General features: G+C 48.3%; 1 protein-coding gene across 1 annotated transcript in view; it reads right to left on the bottom strand.

Annotated features, from left to right (window-relative positions):
- Positions 1–2,331: 2,331 nt before the first annotated feature.
- TKTL1 (transketolase like 1) overlaps positions 2,332–14,864 on the bottom strand; it is a 31,460-nt gene continuing 18,927 nt past the window's right edge. The window contains exons 8-13 of the mRNA XM_070604589.1: positions 11,450–11,606; positions 9,514–9,644; positions 7,386–7,469; positions 4,800–4,896; positions 4,548–4,667; positions 2,332–3,218 (exon numbers count right to left, since the gene is read on the bottom strand). Of these exons, the coding sequence (XP_070460690.1) occupies positions 3,046–3,218; positions 4,548–4,667; positions 4,800–4,896; positions 7,386–7,469; positions 9,514–9,644; positions 11,450–11,606 (762 nt within the window). The 3' untranslated portion in view covers positions 2,332–3,045. The remainder of the gene's footprint in view (positions 3,219–4,547; positions 4,668–4,799; positions 4,897–7,385; positions 7,470–9,513; positions 9,645–11,449; positions 11,607–14,864) is intronic.

Here is a 14,864-nt window from a genome sequence, read left to right as displayed (position 1 = left end):
CCCCAGGTAGCCCACCTGGGGGTTAAAGCCAGGCAGCGGCATCACCCGAGTCCGTGAGTGCCGCTTCTTCATCAGAGCAGCAAGGCGACGTTGGAAGACTCAGGGGTGACGGCGCCAGGGTCCAAGGCTCCAGAACAATTAAGAACATTCAGACGGGGGCCGGCCAGTGTGGTTCGCGCACCCCGCTTGGCAGCCCAGGGTTTCACTGGCTCGGACCCTGGGCACGGACACGGCATCGCTCATCAGGCCACGTTGGGGGGTGGTCCCACATGCCACAACTAGAAGGACCCACAAGTAAAATATATACGACTATGTACTGGGGGTGTTTGGGCAGAAAAAGCAGGAAAATACAAAAAAGACTGGCTACAGTTGTTAGCTCAGGTGCCAACCTAAAAAAACAACATTCAGAGGTACTTCAGCGTCTACAGCAGTTAGCAGTGTGCCTACCGCCAGCCCCTTGGCTGCTCTGCACCCAGGAGCTATAGCTGGGCCAAGCTGGCCCCAGGCCCACTCCTATCTCCGCGTCATCAGGGCTCCTCTCAGCCCTTATTATGGAATCCGGCCTACTGTTCCTGCCCAGCACCTGTGGGGGCCTGAATTCAGGCTTTGGGAATGGCACTTAAATCAGGGACATTTGTTGCTCCATTTAGCCTGCCACAGCGAGCTCGGGTACACTGCTTCTGTTGTAGACATCACCAGATAGGGCATTTTACACATGTGTGTAAGCTAGTGTGTGGCTATGCACTAGCCACACACTAGGACTTGTGTGTGTGTGTGTGTTGCTAATGGCTTACCTTCGAGTATACAGTGCTTTACAGATGCCATAGCACCTTCACATTGTCATTCACTCCTCACGAAACTGTGTTTAAACATACAGTCACTCAAAAAGGTAAACAGGATTACAGGACCCAGCCAGTCCACCCCTAGGTGTATATAACCCAAGAGAAGTGAAAATATACATGCACAAACTTGCAAAGTTTATAGCATTATTCACAATAGACAAAAAGTGAAAACCACCCAAATGTCCATCAACTAATGAATGGATAAAACATGGTCTATACATAGGATGGACTACTATGTGGCCATAACAAGGAATCAAGCTCTGGCACAGGCTACAATGTGGATGAACCTCAAATGAATTATGCTCAGTGAAAGAAGCCAGACACAAAAGGCCACATATAATGACTCCATTCATATGAAATGCCCAGGATAGCAAATCCAGAGATGGAAAATACATGACAGGCTGCCAAGCACTGGGAAGAGGTACAGGGTTTCTTTTTGGGGTGATGCAAATGTCCTGAAATTGACCCGGTGGTGGATGCACAACTGGGTAAACCACTGAATTTGTACACTTTACATGGGCGAATTGTATAGAGTGTGAGAGACTTGACGTAAAAAGGTCTGCACCCAGGATCTGAACTGGCAAAACCCCGGGCCACCACAGCGGAGTGCACAAACTTAACCACTCGGCCACAGGGCCGACCCTGAGATTTTAAATATTTTTGTGTTTTCATATATTTTTGTATCAGTTATATCAACTTTTTAATTTTTTAAATTTTTTCTGAGCACGATTAGCCCTGAGCTAACATCTGCTGCCAATCCCCTTTTTCCTGAGGAAGACTGGACCTGAGCTACACCTGTGTCCATCTTTCTCTATTTTGTATGTAGGACACTGCCACAGCATGGCTGGATAAGCGGTGCATAGGTCTGCACCTGGGATCTGAACAGGCGGACCTCAGGGGGCCACTGGAGTAGAGCACACGAACTTAACCTCTGTGCCACAGGGCCGGCCCCTATATCAACTTTTTAAAAATATATAATTTTTCAAAATCTTATGAAACAAGCACAGCAATTATCATGCTAATTTTACAGGTCAGGAAACCAGCTCGGTGATGTAAAAGAGCAGGAGCAGAATGAGTTGGCCTTCAGGACTCCGAGTGCCAGGCCAGTTCTTCAGTTTCTACCACACATTCTAGAACAAAGACTAGTTAATGAGGGCAATAAAAATAAGGACCATGACATACCAGACACACCCAATTTGAAATTTAGTTTTGAAGCCTGGACCCATGTTTCTCTGGCCGGTGCTTTCTTCTTGTGTTCCAGCCACACAGTTTCTGTGCTCGCAGCTGGAAGGAGTCGTCGGCTCAGGGATGGCTCTTCGGGCCACGCACCGCCCTCTAGTGGTGCATCTTCTGCCCAGCGCCCTTCCCCGGGTTTGCTGTTGGGGGAAATGGGTCTCTCTCCCTCTGCTTTACAAGGAAGTTCCTTATTTAGGATTTTATCAAGGAGAAACCAAATCACACATACAAGGCACAAACGGAATAAAGCGGCTGGTTTTTAAAATGCTTTATTAACATTAAATTTAACTAGTGTCCTTAGTAGATTAATAGAATCGAGCTAACAGTTTGGTTTGGTCACTGGGCAAATGAGACATTTCTGAGACCTCACAAGAGAGTACAGTGTGGAGACTAAGACTAGTTGTGTCCTCTCTTCACAGAATAGTCACAGGACATTCTAAGAGCTGCTGCTGCTGCGCCACAGCCTCTGCACCCTGGAGGGGAGATGCAGGCCAACAGCAGAGGAAACTCCAGGGCAGGTGCAGTCACACAGTAGCCAGGAAGCTGCAGGTAGGAGGGCAGCATGGGGACTCTTGGCCTGGGACAGCAGGGGCAGCAGGGCGCTCTAGTGCTGCACAATCTGACTGCAGTCTACTGTTCAATTCACATGGTCTTTACTCACGAGGAAAACGCACTCAGTTAAGAAACTGTTACCCTATGTTGTTCCCTAACTACTTATAGTCTCATCAGAAAACGTAATATTAGATGGTGGTTTTGTTAGCTATTATGTCACTTAAAACCTTATAGCCCACTTTAATGACTCAAAGATGAGTTACACTAGTACATGTAGTTATAGCTTAACAGGACGGTAGTTAACTTGCTTTGCTTTTAAGAAAAACAAAGCACAACAATACAGATTTAAATGATGCAACAAGCATAAATGTAAGGCAAAGAGGCCAGTCTTTTAAGACCAAAGTCAACAGCCATTTTAGTTCATTAACATACATTTCACAGCCACTATGATATGTCTGGCACTGACTCCAAACATATCCAGCAGCTCACTTGGCTTCCCACTCTGAGGCACTCCTGGCGCTGCCAGCTGATGGACTAAGATGTCAGGTTCCATGGAGACAGCAGCACAGACAGCCTCCCCGATGCCACCTGGGGAAGGAAGGGACATCAGATTCTGTTCTGGAAGCAGGTCGTCAGCCTTAAGGTCCCATGATATAGAGGCTTTTGAATTTGTTGGTTCCCAGGGAAAAACACTTTTCACTAGTCATTGCTTCATGTAAATAGTCATTCTCTGGCCACAAGAGTTCTCATTTGAAACCAGGTCTCCAAATTGCTCCCAGCCCCACTTACAGCAGGGGCTCTCTCAACCGAGGGTCCACGGATGCAGGGGTCTGCAGAGCTAATTCTCAAAGCTGTCAGGAACCCCAAAATGATTAAAACCAACAATAAACTGCACAGAAAATAGCAACTGGGAGGCCTGAGGCTGCTAGCTTTCGAAGGGCCAGCTTGCAAAGTTGGCCCTCGGGTGGCGCTTGGGCAGTTGGCTGGTCCAAGTCCCCTACGCTGACATGACACTTTCCTTACTGCTAAGGGTGGTCCCTGTGCCTGGACTTTTGCACAACAGGATGGTTTATGGGGAGCACCTGCTTTCCTCTGGGAGTCGGGAAGTGTGGTGTGTGCCCGGCAGGGGGGCCCTGTGTGACCAGCCCCCAATCAAACCCGGGGCACTGAGTCTCCAGTAGGTTCCCGGGGTCTCCAGCGATGCAGTGTCGCTGCTGGAGAAGGGAGAGCACTCGGTGGGCCCCTCACAGGAGGGAGGGAAGGAGGGAGCCTAAGGCGTGGGGTTCTCCACCCCCGACCTGTGTCTTCTGTCCTCGTGGGTCCTGGCGTGTGCCCTTTCCCTGTAATAAACCTCAGGGGAGAGGGCACTGGGAGTACTTCCAGAGATGACCATGGATCATGGGGTGCTCGTGGGGCCCCTGAGCATGAACACATGAAGCTCCCCATCCCTTCCTCTGCCCCACCTAATCTTCCCAGGCCAAACAGTGCCCAGGCCCCAATCCCTGGCACACACACTTTTTCTGCATTTGCTGTGTTCTCTGTTTATAAGGCACCATTCCAATTCTTTTAGTGGGGGGGGGGGGGCAAACTATTAATCATTCAAAACTCAAGAGCAACAGTGAACGTGTAGCAACCCTGCCCTGCCCACAATGCTGAGTTAGACTCTCCTCTGTGCTGCCAACTGGGCCACCTGCGGACCAGGCACTGTGCTAGGGACACACAAATGAGTATGTGCACGGCCCCACCCTTAGGGAGCTATTGTAGGTAGGCAAGAGACTCCTAAACCAATGCACTTGCTAAGACCAGTCATAAAGGTTGTTGGGTGAGTGGCTGGCTGGAGGTGAAGCCCAGGATGACAGCACACCTCCAAGCAAGGAAAACAAAAACACATCCCGCCAAAGCAAGGCCCCCACCCACCTTCTGGGTAGTGATCCTCCACTGTGATAATCCGGCCACCTGTGGCTTTCGCATTGGAGATGATGGTGGCAGCATCCAGGGGTTTAATGGTAAACAGGTCGATGACGCGGACAGAAATATCTGGAGAGCAGCAATAACCAGTTTGGTATATGAAGCAGACTTAGAATAAAAAGAACGGTTGGGGCACTGGAAGCAGCCCAAGTCCTACCTCTCCCCAGGTAGAACTTTAACATTCATCAACAACCAACTCACCTTGCTTGGAAAGATCGTCAGCAGCTGCTAAGGCTTCATGAAGAGTAACTCCAGCTCCAATAACAGTGACCTTGTCGTTGACACTGTGGCGGACGACCTGGTATTGTGCCCACACACACACACAAAAAAATGCTGTGGTTACTATGCACAGAGTGCATCTCAAAGTGGAGGACACTCTGCTACACTGCTCTTCCCCGATCCTCCTAATTCCACTCCTTAATAATTCACTATAAAAAAGACTGAATCAGCACAGTGACAGACAAAGATACACTCTTTCCAATAAGCCCCACTTCATGTTTGGTTTACAAATTCATCTACCTTTCCTTATGATTGACAGTGCAAAATTACGACGTTTTTACACAATACATATACAAACGACACTTCAGCAAAAAAGGTGGATTTCAAACTGGGATCTGCAAGGCAAAGGGCCAGAAGTGAGCTGTACGGTCCAGGTGCTCCAGAGCAGGGACTCACAGCCACTGAGGGGTCTGGAAAGGTGCCATTTCTGGATTGCCTGGACATCTTGCTGGGGCACGCACACAGACTGGACTCCGATGATGAACATGTGAATGGGGACTCTTTGGGGCATTTGCGACGTGATCTGTGCCAAGCACCTTGCATGCCCGAGTGCCCTGTCCGGCCCACGTGTCAGCGGGCCCATTCTGCATCTAAGGAAAGGGAATCTCAGAGCAGGAGGGGATCGTCAAGGGCAGGGCTGAGACCAGCAGCCAGGCTTGTCTGACATCAAAGCCCACGCTCTCAACCACTTGCTATTCTGCAAGAAAAACAGAGGTCCCTGGCCTTTTTTCAGAGTTTTGTTTCCTCCAAAGCCACCCAACCAAAGGCATCTGGAATTACTCATCTCATCCCTCTGTATAGGTTTCCCTATAGCTTAAGAACCACTGCTGACAGTAAAGATATCCAGGGCTTCTAAGCCACTCCATCCTCTGAGAATGTCCTAGCCTTTTCATATATGTACTCATATATGTACATGGACATACACACTCCCCCCATGTCCCCTTTGAAAAACCCAGCCCTTGAATGATCTATGCCATGTATATTATCATACACATTTTAACTGACATCCTTTACCATCAGGAAATTTACTTCATTTTGTCAGGACAAGGAAAACTAGGGAAAAAAAGACAAGTGAGCTACAAAAAAGCTCTGCAAACCACATGAATGTCATTGAGATCTCCCTCTGTGAGGTGAACACACAGCCTTGAGTTTAAATGTGGGAGGAGAGGGAACAGCAGGACCTGTAGTTAATACTGAAGGTGAATACTCCAGCTTTTCCATTCAGTGTTGGCAAGCTACCTAGTGGCAGGTCGTGGACTGTTTTGGATATACCTGCTTTACCGCGGCACTAAAGCCATTCAAAGCTCAGACACAGTCATTCTGAATACTAGCAAATATGAATCCTAGAGCAGCCCAGCCCTTGGCAGTCAAGTCAGATGTCATCTGTTGGTCCTTCAAGAGTGGCTATTGGTCGTTCACATACGTAAGAAGAGAATTAATGACATTCTAAAAGACTTACAAGATAAAAGCAGGACATAAAACTTTCCCATGCAGTATGATCTCAACTATGTAAAATACACACACACGCCTAGAAAAACACAGGAAGGAAACATGTCCAAACATGCCAAACCTATCAGCCCTGCTCCCTAGGTGATGGGCAGGCACACAGGGGCCAGGTTGCTGCCTAGGCCTGAATCCTGATCTTGCTGCTCACTAACTATGAACCCTAAGGAAGCCGCTCACCTTCTCTGGCCCTCATCTACAAAACAGGGCTGCTAACAAGCTGTGCTTCTAGATCTTTCGTGAGAACACAGGAGACAGGAAGTGCCCAGCGACACCAGCCTTTATCAGCAGGCCTGCGGGACAAAGCCACATCCCATGTGCAAAACCAACCACAGGGCCATACCATGACCAGTGGCAGATGGTTTATGGTCCCTTTTATTCCTGGCCTTGGGTTGGCAAAACCCGAACCTAACAGATCTAGTATTCGTTTGAAATGGGTTCTATTATTTTGTTTAGCTTGAGGCTATGGTAAGTTAGAGCTGAACAACTCAGGTGCCTCCAAGTTCTTCTCTCTTTAAGAGTTCAACAGGGGGGTGGCCCCGTGGCTGAGTGGTTAAGTTTGCGTGCTCCTGAAGTGGCCCGGGATTTCGCCAGTTTGGATCCCGGGCGTGGACATGGCACTGCTCATCAGGCCATGTTGAGGTGGCGTCCCACACGCCACAACCAGAGGCACTCACAACATAAAACTATGTACTGGGCGGCTTTGGGGAGAAGAAGAAGAAAAAGAAGATGGCAACCGATGTTAGTTCAGATGCCAATCTTTAAAAAAAAAAAAAAGGAGTTCAACAAAGGGAGACTCCATTTGGAAAGGAGAAAAGTTTGGTTCTGGCTGATACTGGTACAATGTTCCTTCCTGAGGAAAAGCAGGCAAAGGCCAGGATTGTTGTTTTTTAAAACAAGAGCAAAGAAAGGATGAAGCCTCAACCGTGGGGACCCCGAGTGCTTGAGCACAGCTCTGTCCATGCAAAACGGCACCAGAAGCCACTGGAGAGCTTCCAGCCTTACCTTGGCCTGTCCAATCTCAAAGCGTTCTTGCGCAGTATAAATGACTGAGGTCTCCGGGCGGCTGGTCCGAATGTAGCACATCCCCTAGGACACAAATGAAAACGAGAGCCACAGTTTAGAAAATCCAACTAAATTTCCAACTAATAAACCTTAAAAAAAAGAGAGGAGGGGGAAGGAGGACTGAATAGTTATGTTTTTTTCTCCCTTTCTTTTTACTAAAAATGAAGCACACATTTGGGAGTGAGGAATCAACATCTACAACCACTGGCAAACAGGTCAGGTGTCACCCTATCAGTTACTACCGAGCCAGGCAAAAGTCAAGCCAAGACCCTGGCGGACGCTCTCAGTGACAAGCTTTCCACACTGTCACGTTCACCAATTTAGGAAAGCTTTCTCAAATACACACCAACCTATTCTGTCTTCATAGAATCATAAACTCAGGGCAGGAGCCCTGACTCATGTTGAATAGAAAGCCCAGAACAGAACACAGTGATCAACAATTAATTTTTGCCACAAGAGCTTGTAAGGCTTCATCCTTAGAGATACCTTAAACATCAGAATATAAAATGACTATTTTCCCAATGAGAAGATGTAAATACATTTTTTTACCAACTTGAACGAATAAACAGGAGTATAAATGAATACTCAAATGTGTAAAGTATGTTAATTTACATACCTACTTAAACCAGACATTATAAAAACTAATATATTAATTTAGACACATTCCTTTTGTTCATCCATTCACATATTATAAACCATTTATATTCAGCGTGTTTTTACTGAGGTAAACTTTACCTGAGTGGAGCACTCCACGAACTCTGACAAAGGTATATACAGCACGTAAGCTGAGTCTGGACAGCATTTGCACTTGCCCAGGAAGTTCCCTTATGCCTCTCTCCAGTCACTCCCCCAACCCAAAAAGCAAGCTCTATTCTGATTTCTATCACCACTGCTTTGTTTTGCCTCTTTTGAACTTTCTAGAAATGGAATCCTCCAGCATATATGAGATCACTCTGTATATGCACAGGCATAAAACAATTTCCAGAATATAGTAAGTAAAAAAAATCAAGTACATAATTCGTACAGCATGAGCCTGCTTAGAGGAGGGAAAAAAAGCCAAAGAAACACGTCTCTAATGTGTTGGAAATGCCTAGAGTGGAACTCGCATGACCCACCTCAGCCATGCCCAGGGTTGCCTGTGCAGGGGGGTCCAGGGGCTCGGGTGGGCGAAGGTTGGGTGGTGAGGGAGTCTGGTGACCATCAGTCGGAACGGTTGGAAAGGTAAAGACCCCATCCCCTGGTCCTCCCTGCAGCTAGGTTCTGGACAGGAATTAGCTTGTGTCCATCTGATGCCCTTGCATAAGACTTCAGGAGGGGCAAGAAGGGAGGAAGTCACACTCTTGCCTTTCTAAGCTGTTTCTGAGGGCAGGCTGGGGACCCTGGGGCCTGTCTGCAGTGGAGAACCACTGGTCACTCTCTAGCTTTCTGGATGTCATGAGGTGGCACAGGGCGTGTCTAAGGCCAACACCCAAGAGCTCACTCCTGGAGCCCACTTCCTCAGCTCTGCCAATGGCTCTCTGTCCCCAGAGTGCCTCCTCTTCTTGCACCGAGCCCTGCCCGATACAGGCCATCAGGTATTGTTCAGCATCCTTCTGTACTGTTTGTCGAACGATTTCACGTTCTATGTGCTTAATCACCTTTTTTTGGTAATGGTCTGTTTTTAAAAGGAATCCTACAACCACATTTTCTTTTTCTTTTTTTTTTTTTGAGGAAGATTAGCCCTGAGCTAACCACCACCAATTCTCCTCTTTTTGCTGAGGAAGACTGGCCCTGAGCTAACATCCGTGCCCATCTTCCTCTACTTTATATGTGGGACGCCTACCACAGCATGGCTTGCCAAGCGGTGCCATGTCCGCACCTGGGATCCGAACCGGCGAGCCCTGGGCCGCTGAAGTGGAACGTGCGCACTTAACCACTGCACCACTGGGCCGGCCCCACAACCACATTTTCTAAAATGAGTATTACCTTTATGCTGAGATAAAAAAGGGAAAAATCCAACCATCAGTACCAAACTAGCAGCAGAGCCCAGAAGCATTTTTTGTCAGAACCAGTGTCCCCTTAAAAATACCTTGGTATTGGCCGCCAGGAAAACAGCATGCTCCGTTGAGATGGCGTCACTTGGATAGAAAATAGTGCAGTTGGGAACAGCTCGGAACATGGCCAGATCCTCCAGGGCCATCTGGGAGGGGCCATCTTCACCTGAGAAAGCAAAGCCACAGCCCAGCAAAAACATAAGTGAGACCCAACTAGGAACCTGCCCTTCCCTGGATAAGCAACAGTACTTATTGCCACAGGGGGTCCACAGCTACAGCAGAGCCCTAGAAAACCGTCCAATTCTTTTGTCAATATAATGCTTTGTAATTATAATGAGCTGTCACACCTCTATCTCCCTCAAGACATCATTGTGACACTCTGGGTTAGGCTCCTCATTGACCTTCCAGATCAACATAGCAACCAGCAGTCTCTTCTTGGCCCAACCTCTGACACTCCATCACTGGGCAGTGCTGTCCAAGGTGAGCTGATGCTCTTCTCCCAGAGCTCCAGAGTTAGCCTCACCAAGTCTCTGCCCCTGTCCCCTCAGGCTCTAACCTTCCTTCTCTGCTCTTCTATCTTCTCCGTCAAGAGACTAAGGCCTTCAGCTTGAAGTGGTCTTCTTCACTTCTCAAGGCCCTCAAAGCAGCTGAGTATAACACACCTTTGGGGCACAGTTGGGGTGCTGTTGGAACTAAGGGGGCCTTAGGGTGTGTTTCTTAGGGTGTTGGGAACAGTGTTTCTGGCCAGAAATGCTGTGGAAAGAAAAATCCCACTGTACACCAGGATGGCCTAGCTCTTCCAGTCAGGAGGGGACTGTCATGTTGCACACTGCGCCTCGCCTGGAACAACTGTCTAATCTCAGAAGCCCGGCTCCTCTGGGTTGGACCTAGGGCCACTTCTCCACTTAGCTGACTGATTTTAAAACTTACACTGCATGCACCCAGCCCCAAGCAAAGACCCTGGATCCCTGCCCAGGCCCTCTGCCTGGCCCAGCCCTGAAATGCTGCTGGCCCTCTTCTCCCCTCACTCAACTCTCTCTCCCTGCATCTGGCCCATCTGGAGACTTATTAGCCTGTGTCCACTTCTCCCAGGAAGTCCCAGAGATGACTCCCAAATGTGCCCTTCCAGTCCTCCCCTCCGCTCTTATCCAGCATTCTAGCAGCAAATATAAGCTGGCACATCTACCTAGATGACCTGCCCCACCAAAGGCACATCAGGGACCTCATCTTTCCCAAGTCCTCATTTCTGTCATTCATAAACACAACGCCCTGATTCTTTCCAGACAAGAAACTACTGGAGACTGGTTTTTTGTTTTTCATGCAATTTTGGACTCCTCCATCTGTCAGAAATGCTGGCTTCTCTCCTCAGACTCTCTCAGATTCACCCTTATTTCCTATCCACTGCTAACGCACGCCGTATTTCAACCTCTTTCTGGCTTCCCCATCTCCTGTGGTTTCCATCTAGCCCGTCCTGCCAGGGTAATGCCTCAAGAGCAGCATTTTCCTCAGCCTCATTCCCCTGCGTTGGACTCCTTGAGGCTTCACATTCCATCTGCCCCGACTGCTCAGCCCAGGCAAAGTCCTAGCAGGCTGCGCTCTTCACTTTCCTGTGCCCATGCTGCTTGTCCCCACTTAGACTAAAGTGCCCACAGTGAGAGCAGAAAGGATTTTTGTGACACTGGGGTGGCCCGACTCATACCCAGTATGCAGCTCGACACATAAGAGGCACTCAGGACAGATCATTATTTCTCAATGACTGAGAGAGTGAGCACTTCACAGTAATATCAAGAGACCACTCAAAAGTTACCCAGAATGTCTAGAACTTTTAAAACACAACATGGCTTTTATTAAGAGAGATTATGAATAATCGAATATCATGGAACACATTAACTGGCAGTTCAACCACTCACATGCTAATCTTTCTCTGTAAAGGAAAAAGGCCATCAAGATAATGCCATTGAGAACTCATACCTACGGATACCCCGCAGTGGGACCCAATAAGGTTAATGTTGCTTTGAGAGATGGCTCCCACTCGGATCTGATCAAATGCTCGGGTCAAAAAGGCAGCGAAGGTGCTAACAAAAGCAATGGTCCGATCACGAATGGCGCATCCCAGTGCCACGCTCACCTGCAACACAAAGAAGCTGAATCAGAAGACTCCTGGACCCCGCACCCATCACCCCTCCACACCCCCCTTCCCTCGCCCAGTGTATAGTGTGTGGTTCCCAGGATAACCCCTACTCCCCACACCCCCCTGCTTCATCATCCCCCCGGGCATGTACCTGGGAAAAGCCCAAACCTGGCAAACCCACAGCATCCCCCGAATGTAGAGGAACTGTGGCACTGATCTGGCCCCTTCAACTCTAAGATGAGGAAGCTCGGGACACTCAAGGCTGCGCTGCAGTCCTCATGAGTCTCCTTCCCAAACCTTCTACACCCCTTTCTCCCTGCCCCCTCACCTCACACGGTACCCTCACCTCACACCTCGTGGGGAACGAGGGGTGAACGATGGAGGCTCTCTCATCTGTCCCCAAATGCCCCCTCAGCCTATGCTGCTAGGAGACATGATGGCCCTGCACTGACCTAAGGCCCCCTCACCATGCTGAATCTTGTCCTTCCCTTCCTTTCTCAAGGGCATCTCTGGCCGTGCAATTATCCCTCCTCTCCTGTATTCAGTTGGTCTCTCCCTTTCTCTTGGGTCATTCTCTCACCATTCAAATATGTGCTAGTATCTTCCATCTTTACCCTCCCACCTCCACCTTGTCCTCCCTCTGCAGAGACTGTCCTTCATCTATGTTTTCCTTCACAGAAAACTTCTCCCACCATCCTTGCTTTCTCATCTCCCAGTCTCTGCCCAGCCTCCTTCATCTAGACTGCCAGTCCCATGAGGGACCTGTAAGCTGCCAAACGCAGGAGGTCGCCTGACCTCCATTTGCATCATATGAGACCTCTCAGCAGCATTCTGCAAGACAGATCTCCCACCTCACTGGACGTTGCTGCTCCTGCCCCGGCTGGATCTGCTGGATGGTATGCTTTTTTTTTTTTTTTTGAGGAAGATCAGCCCTGAGCTAACATCTGCTGCCAATCCTCCTCTTTTTGCTGAGGAAGACTGGCCCTGAGCTAACACCCGTGCCCATCTTCCTCTACTCTATACGTTGGACGCCTGCCACAGCATGGCTTGATGAGCGGTGCCATGTCCGCACCGGGGATCCGAACCAGTGAACCCCAGGCCACCAAAGCAGAACATGTGAACTCAACCGCTGTGCTACCGGGCCAGCCCCGGTATGTCTCTTTTGACGGCTGCTGGACTGAGTCCTGGGACTCCAAGTCACACCTTTCCTCATCTGCCCTCTCTGCTGGGAACTTGCAGACAGTCCAACCACCCTCACTCAGATCCGCATTATGCTAATGACCTATGCTTTAAATTGCTTACTCCTCACCTCCCCCAGGAACACCAGGCTTCCAAGGGGCACATGGCTATGTCTGGTTTCAACGTCAAGATCCTTGACTCCACATTTGTTTGCTGGGGAAAGGGCCCATGGCCTCTTTTCCCACTGTCTCCCTAACGATCACTTCCCAGCAACCTAACCACCAAAAAGTGCACTCTCACCCACAGTGGGGCAACATGCTGGAGTGTAAAACCTCCAATTGAAACAAAATGGACAATTTGAAATAATCACAGTGGCACTGAGAAAGTGAAGAACTCAAATGATCAGATAACAAATTCTTTTGTAAGCCAGGTGTTTTCCAATCCTTTTTTTCAACAAAATTGAAAGAGAACCCTAATGGAACTGTCAATTCCTTACATATAATTTTTTACCAACAAATTTAAATAAAAGATCACTGTGTGATTTTTGGCTTGTAACTGAGAAGGAATTAAAAGAATCGAATGGCAGACATTCCTACGACAAAACTTCTTCCATTCCTATCATTTATGTGAATAAGATTTCTTAGCACTTACATCATTAAAATAGGAATAGATTTTGTTCTGAATCTTGTCCTGTTCAAGCTGTAAGTATACTTATCCACTGATACACAAGCTAATAATCGCAACTATAGCTCAATCCAGAGGAAAAAAATCTCTAATTCTCCAAGGCCTACGGACACAGGAAAATTTTTAAAAACTAACAATGTATATGCATATTTTTGTTGCAGAGAATAGAACTATCAATAAAAGGTTTTCATACATTAAAATGTTGGAGAAACAGAATAAAAATAAGAATTCAAGTACAAAAAGGGACTTAATTTCTGACAAAGACAGTGTTCATGTAATCTTTAATTAGACGATTTGGGAATTAATTTAAAGCGTCATAAATTTCAACATATGGGAAATTATATCCTTTGTTTGCAACTACTTAAATTTGTGATGAAAAGTTTAGATGTTATCTTCAAACTCGGCAGAAGGGGGGCTAGCCTGGTGGTGCAGCAGTTAAGTTCGCATGCTCCACTTCAGTGACCCGGGGTTTGCTGGTTGGGATCCCGGGTGCGGACCTACGCACTGCTTATCAAGCCATGCTGTGGCAGGCATCCCACACATAGAGTAGAGGAAGATGGGCACAGATGTTAGCTCAGGGCCAGCATTCCTCAGCCAAAAAGAGGAGGATTGGCGGCAGATGCTAGCTCAGGGCTAATCTTCCTCAAAACAAACAAAACAAAACAAAACGAAACTCAGCAGGATACGTAGTTTAGAAAACCCCATTCAGTGGTTTGGAGAGCAAAGACATTTGAAGACAACTGATCTACCTACCCACCTCCCTGACTCCCGGCCCCACCACATCTAACAGGTCCTGACTCCCAGGGCTCAAACAGACCTCCTGTGTCCCCCAAATCCACTCCTCCCCGAGTCTTCTTCACCTCAGGAAGTGACACCACTCTGCACCCAGGTGCTCAGGCCCACACTCTAGGGCCAGCCTTGATTCCTGCCCTGACCCGCTACACCATGGCATCCTGCTGGCTCTCCTGCCAAGCCAGATTCTGGATGAGTCCGCTTCTCTCCAACCCCACAGCTACTGTCCTGGTCCAAGTCACCATCTCCTGTCACCACGCCCTCACTTCCCCCAACAAGCTATTCTCTACACTGCAGGGTCCTGTAGAACACATCCTGTTGCTTTCCTGCTTCAAGTCCTCCAGTGGTTTCCCAGCAAACTGCAAGAGAACCAAAGATGCTCAAAGTGGTCCATAACAGCCCCACATGATTTGGCCCCTGGCAACCTTTCTGAGCCAATTTCCTTCTGTACTCACAATGCTTCAGCCACTCCACTCTTCCTTCTCCCTAAACATCTCAAATTTGGGCCTGCCAGAGCTAGCTGAGTCATCTGCTGGTCTGCCAGATCTGTGTGTGACTGACTCTTTGTCAGTTAATTCTCAGCTTAAATGTCAGCTCTTT

The sequence above is a fragment of the Equus przewalskii genome, chromosome X (genome assembly GCF_037783145.1).
Source record: "Equus przewalskii isolate Varuska chromosome X, EquPr2, whole genome shotgun sequence".
Classification (NCBI taxonomy): Eukaryota; Metazoa; Chordata; class Mammalia; order Perissodactyla; family Equidae; genus Equus; species Equus przewalskii.
The sequence above is the reverse complement of the archived record's forward strand: the minus strand, read 5'-3'. Positions and strand labels throughout refer to the sequence as shown.